We start from the raw sequence: 6,418 nt of genomic DNA, 5'->3' as shown, positions 1-6,418 counted from the left end.
AAAAGCCTATTAAAGCGTTAAATGGGTAGCACTATAGTACGCTATTAGCATCATGACAAGCTTATGTCTTTTTTTTCTTTTTCTTTTGCCATTTAGCTGGGTTCCTATGTTAAGGTTTTTGCCATTTTCCCTCTGCTAATCCTGAAATTGTTTAGACACTTATGTTTGCCTGCCATTTTGTAATGGACGAGTAGAGAGAGAGATTCATTCCACTTTATAGGCTTTTGTAGTGATTGCATTTACTTTCCTTTTTCGATTGTTTTCAAACACATGCAAGCGGCTCTAAGAATGAAGCAGCCCCCCAGGGCCTGCAACCACCCTCAAGAGAATACGTGTCTCTCACCACTCCAACGACCTGTTGGCAGGTCTGCTAATAATCATCATGTTTTAACTTTGCTTATTCAGCTTAGTTAATGAACCCCCTTTGTCTGCTAAACTAGTGCATAGGCTAGCTAGCAGGACTTATATTTTCAACTCCCAGTAATCAGTTGCAAGTAGTGTGTTGATGTTTCGTAGGAATTGAAGGATGTTCCTTTTTACTCGTATTTCTTTAGCTCTCTTTCTAAGATACTGCACCAATAAGTGTACTGAATAATTTAAAGCTTCTCACTTATTAATCATACTTTTCCCATTGTCTTGTTGGAGTTGGATTTCAATATGGAGGTCTCTTTCTACTTCTTAGGTCTTTCTAGGACTTGAAGATTAGGGTAGGCAGCTTTGAATCAATCTTCTTAGTTAGAGTTTAAATATGCAAAAGATTTGATGATTCACTCATGCAAGATTGAGAAAGCTAGTATATTAGCTCCCAAGTCTTACTCGAGATTTCTGTTTTTCTTTTTATCATCCATGTTCTGGAAAACATAGTTTTCTAGAGGGGGCCAGTTTGATAACCTTTTAGCAAACATAATGGATGTGCATGTTAAAGTAAGATATACAGTTCCTCCCAACCAATGGATTAGGGTTGCAGGTGAGGGTCAACATCCAACATGAAACATGTATGGGACATGTTTTTTTATGGAAACCTAAAACCATTGATGATAAAAAGGAATTTAATGAAACATTGCTTCATATTTTCTTTGCCTAACAGTGTTTTTGCTGTGCATGAAAGCATTCCTCCATAATACTTGCGAAGTTAGTATTTTGTTTTAGCCTTTTGTCCTCTTCATGTCTTGCATTTCATTTATTCCCACTTCAATTTTCACGTCATTAGACGTTTTACCTTTGTGTTTTGGTGCAAAACCTAATGAGTAATAACTATTACGTAGAAACCTTGGTATATACTGGATTCCCTATTTTCTCCCACCTCTATGGATGGGTGCCGGTTAGACTTGGTGTTGTAGATGACATGCATGTCTGGCAGGGCTGCTCAAGAGAGCGAGGCCTAGCTGTGCTGGGAAAACAAAAAACCAAATGCATACTGCCATAAAAATGTTTTTTCTAATATATAAATGATGGTTGCATCATTTTTCTAGTCTGTGTTTCAGATTTTGTAACTAACATAGTTGAACCATATAGATGAAACGCCATAGAGTCATAGACCATAAATTGGGGTGCAAAATGCTTGAATTTATTGTCCAAGGACGGCAATCATCTTTTTCTAACATTTGGATGGGAAACCATAAAATACAAGCAGTGGACTTGCTTTTGTAAAGATCCATTCTTTTCTTTTAAATAAGTAAAGTAGAAAGACGACTGAAAAATAGCACCAATCTACCACTCTCTCGTCTCTCTTTCCTTCTCCGGTTTCTTTCTTTCTAATCCATCTCTCTTTTTGTTGTTCCTCCATCAGTCTTTCACATATGATGGCGACACATAGCAATGAATGCAGAAACAAGCTCATACATTGAACCTTGTAAATGGGATACGCCTAACTTCCTTGGTAGTCTCCTTAGCATACCAAAAAAACTTGAATATCATTGCTTAAAACTCAAACAGTCTATCATTATTTATTTATTTTAGAAAGAAAGAAAAAAAAAAGGATCAAAGCACCACGGATACAAAGTTTATGAACCCTAGCAAGTAAGCTTAGTGGGTCTAGAACAAACGTGGTTTGTCTTTTAATATTGATGTTCTACTTTTATATACACGAGTTAGAAAAGAGAGAGATAATGCGCGCAATCTTGCGTACTAAGGGATAACAGTGGCCGCTCCGATGTGCTTTGAGGAGTTGACATTCTCCAAGTCTTCGCCAGAGGAGGAATTTAGGCTGGGATTGTAAGAATACCAATTGGACCAGAAAAGGTAATTCAGAAAGTTAACAACACTTAAGGCTGCTAGTAACCAATAGAAAAGGTCCAGTCTATCGTCGTTTAGGTCATTCTCACTGAGCCATCCTCCACCAAATGATGAATATCTTGATGTAATTTTGTTCACAAGAGACACCAAAAGGGAGCTTAGGTAGAACCCAAATGAGTAGGAACAGTAAGTCATTGCTGTTAGGAAGGATTGCATCCCATCTAATGACTGTTTATAGAAGAACTCGATCATACCCACTGCCGTTAGCATCTCCGAAAGTCCAAAAATGAGAAACTGTGGGGTTATCCAAAAGATTGATAATATTTTGTTGGACTCGACAGCTGAAACCCTCCTCTTGTTTTCGACTAAGGCAGCTGCCACCATTGAGAAAGTTGCAATGAAAAGACCGGCACCAATACGTTGTAGAGGTGTGATTCCGGATTCTTTGCCAGTGATTTTTCTTGCAAGCGGAACAAAGACGGTTTCGTATAGAGGAACTACAAATATTAGGAACATGTATGGAATCGATTGAAGTGAAGCTGGTGGGACTCTAAAGTTGTTTGTGAGCCGATTGTCCATGGCGCTTCCTTGTTGAACTGAGAATGTCTGGAGTTGAGCTAAAATTGTGTTGAAAATTATTGTGCAAGAGAAAATCGGTATCACGGATAATATTATCTTGACTTGCTCAACTTGGGTGACTGTACATAATCTCCAAGGACTTTCTTTAATTATGTTAGCTCCTTGTTGTACTTTTATGCAGGCTTTGTCCAAGAACCTGAAATAAAATTCTTACATTATTATGTATGTGGTGAATGCTCAAGTTTTGTATTATAATCAACTAATTAAGTGGAGATGAATTATTTGTTTAACTCAGAAATCTCAGACCATATACCTGAATTTGTCGGTATGGACGAGACGGTTCTTATGAGCATTTGAGAAATTTGCAAGAGTAGTATTGTTTTGGAAATTTCCATGAAGGATTTCTGAATTTGTTGGAGAAAGTTGCTTTCTTTTTAGAAATGCAGCTACAAAAACCTGACAAAAATAATTGAAAGAAAAATTAAATTAAACTGATTAATTCTAATTCTCAAATAATTGAACTCAATAAATTTCAGAAATAGGATTAACAATTATTTCTCTAATATTTTTTTTATTTCTCTAATACGTAATGAGGCAGATCCATGCTAAAATATCAATGATCCACCCACATTTTTTATGCATTAAATTAGCTAATAAAGTTAAAATCAATCTACCCTTAACTTAATTCTTTAAGTACAAAAAAAAACAAACAAACTGATTTTCCTAATTAATGTGTAAACAGGGGCTTAATTAAAGGACCAATAATGTGATAAACCCTGTTTGGCAACAGCAAAAGATACAAAACTAATGGTACTGAACTATTAAAATATGGACAAAACACCTAAACCCATGCATCAAGAGTCAAGGACACAGTAAGTGCCATGGAGTCCTAGCGTGAACCTCACATTTTCAATTATATATTCAAAGTGATGTACATTTTTGTTCTTCTAAATAGCAATCATGAATCTTTCTACCTTCTTTTTTCTCTTGATCAATCAACGCAGGTCAACCTAGACTAGACCCTAGCATACAAAGAAGAAGAGTGGTAGAATTTAGCTGGAGACTTACTTGAACAAACGGAGTAAATATACTTCCGCGAGGGGGTTTGTTCGAATAAAGAAGTGTACCACAGATCAAGCTGAACAAACCCATAGCCATGGCAGCAGCTGAAAGACCGAACCCGACGTCCATACCGGAACGAGTTTGGACCCAAACAAGAACAGTGAGCGCAATAAGTTCTCCAAGCGAGAAAGCAAAGTAAGCCGCATTGAAGTACGTAGATAGTCTCTTGGATGATTTTGGGTCTTCTTTGTTGAACTGATCAGCTCCATGAGAGATTATGTTTGGTTTCACACAACCACTTCCTAATGCCACCAAATATAATGCCGCAAAGAATATCAAAGCTTTGACTCCTTTAGCTTCTTGACAATTTTCTTTCATCATATCACATTGTGGTGGCTTTAGTTGTGGGAGATGAGCTTGGACGGATAGTAAAATGAAACCCTGTTAAAAAAAAAGTAATTATATCCAACATTAGCAGAGTTATTGAAATTTGATACTACATTCTAATTGTTACCGACCGGTTAATAAAACATTGTTACCCGCCGATCTCAGAAAATATAGGAAAAACTAAAATGACAAAATTCATCAGTTTAAGTAAAGAATCCGCCTTAATAGGATGGTAGAGAGAGAGAGGGAGGGAGAGAGATAAAGGATGTATACTGACAGAGAGCTCAACAAAGCCAAAGATCAACATGGTCCAAAAGCTGCCAAGATAAGAATCAGAGAGGAAACCACCAAGGAGGGACAGAAGAAAGATAGTCCCTATAAAGTTTGTCACTATATTTGCAGATTGTGACAGTGAGAAGTGCATTTCATTTATCACATATGTTATGAGGTTGTTCCCTACTGCAGCTATAGCCATGATCTCAAATGTTTGAAGACCTACAAAAATCATCACAGTGAAGTTCATCATCAAATCAACTAGTAGAATACAACCATGACTAAGTTACAAGAAAAGCGACTTTGTAATCTTGGCATGAAAACACAAACTAGATAGCTTGCTTATTGTGATGCATCATGCATGCAATATATGAGAGGGAAGGAGAGAGGTACCAAGAACAAAAGCAGCAGCCTTCATTCCACCATGTTTGTTGTTGTATCGACCTCTCCAATCAACAGAAAGTTGATTATGATGATGATATTGATCATCCATTGTTAATTGATCTAACTTCAATCTTATTCCTGATATTCCCTCATCTCCTCTGTCCATCTCTATATAGTCTTGTATATTCAAAACCAAGAATCTCTTTCGAAAAACACAACAAATTAAAAAACTTTCTCAATCTTATGTCTTTGGTGAAATTTTAGAAATTTGAAGTGGTGGGTTTACTGATGTCTAGGAAAAGTGTTATAGATGTGTAGCTAGATAAGCTCACTGATCATTCATATTCATATTTATAATCCAAAATTCTCAATTCCTCGGCGCCATATATCCGATTAATAATTTACCTTATTTTCTCTTACTGTCAAATACTCGGCTGCAAAAAGTTCACCCCCCCATTACCAACCAACTACACATATGATAAGAATCAGGACCAAGAAATATCATTGGTGGAAAGGCGTAACAAAAGAATATCCAACCTGTTTTTTGGTTTTTATATAAAACAAGTCGTTTCACTTCTTAAAAAACGTTTTCGTCGTTTCCTTGGTTGCCTTCCAAAATTGGTTGAAGTCTAACTGAACTTGGTTAAAAAATCAAAATATTGTTTTTTTATTTGGGGAAATAATTGGTTGGTCATTTTTTAGGTGGTCCCAAGTGTGTTTGGTCCTTTGGAAAAACGTGTTTTCTGTTTGGTCCATAATTATTTAAAAATATAAAACAGACAAAAATACTCTTCCGTGTTAACTCCTACTTATTTTCTCGCAGCAGTTCTGTTTGATGAACTATCAGGCTTTTTGTAGATTTGAGTTCATTCCGTTTCATGAAAACTCTGCATTTCATTATATTCTATGAACTTCATTACACTTCATTAAATTCTACAAAAATTTCGTTATTAAGAATAAAAAATCAGAGTTCATTTTTTTAAATGAACACAAAATAAAAACTCCACTATTTTGAATAAAAACAAGAGTTCATTTTTTCAAATGAACACCTAATAAAACCTATATGAAAACAGAGTTCATTCTTTCAAATGAACACCCAATCAAAGTTCATAATTATGAACAAAAATCAGAGTTCATTCGTCAAAATGAACACCCAATCAAAGTTCATTATTATGAACAAAAATCAGAGTTCATTCTCAAATGAACACCAAATCAAAAGTTCATAATTATGAACAAAAATCAGAGTTCATTCGTCAAAATGAACACGTATCAAAAACTAACTAATTCAAACCTAGAACAGAGTTCATTCTTTAAGATGAACACCTAATAATTCAAGATCTAAAACATACTTCATTCTTTAATAATGAACACACAAAAATCCATAAAAAATTAGAGTTCATCATGTTTGATGAACTTCGTTGTCTTCATCATTCTTCAACATAGTTCATTCTAATCAATGAACTTCATCATCTTAAAACAGCAGCATCAGCGGATCTAT

The 6,418-nt window shown here is 35.5% G+C and overlaps 1 protein-coding gene across 1 annotated transcript; it reads right to left on the bottom strand.

Annotated features, from left to right (window-relative positions):
* Positions 1-1,894: 1,894 nt before the first annotated feature.
* LOC113333267 (protein NRT1/ PTR FAMILY 4.3-like) lies at positions 1,895-5,278 on the bottom strand. Its single transcript, XM_026579785.1, has 5 exons — positions 4,930-5,278; positions 4,541-4,758; positions 3,883-4,317; positions 3,128-3,270; positions 1,895-3,010 (listed from the first exon to the last, which is right to left on the bottom strand). Exons 1-5 carry the CDS (start codon positions 5,084-5,086, stop codon positions 2,128-2,130), a joined length of 1,836 nt encoding a protein of 611 aa, XP_026435570.1. The 5' UTR covers positions 5,087-5,278; the 3' UTR covers positions 1,895-2,127.
* Positions 5,279-6,418: the final 1,140 nt, after the last annotated feature.

This window comes from Papaver somniferum, unplaced genomic scaffold (genome assembly GCF_003573695.1).
Source record: "Papaver somniferum cultivar HN1 unplaced genomic scaffold, ASM357369v1 unplaced-scaffold_132, whole genome shotgun sequence".
NCBI classification, from domain to species: domain Eukaryota; kingdom Viridiplantae; phylum Streptophyta; class Magnoliopsida; order Ranunculales; family Papaveraceae; genus Papaver; species Papaver somniferum.
This window is presented reverse-complemented; position numbering and strand designations above follow the sequence as displayed.

Excerpts from the sequence above, each read along its gene's own strand:
- LOC113333267 (XM_026579785.1), bottom strand. The coding sequence starts at position 5,086 with ATGGACAGAGGAGATGAGGGAATATCAGGAATAAGATTGAAGTTAGAT. Across the intron at positions 3,271-3,882 it reads TATTTACTCCGTTTGTTCAA|GTTTTTGTAGCTGCATTTCT; the intron begins GTAAGTCTCCAG and ends TATTTTTGTCAG. Across the intron at positions 3,011-3,127 it reads GTCCATACCGACAAATTCAG|GTTCTTGGACAAAGCCTGCA; the intron begins GTATATGGTCTG and ends ATTTTATTTCAG.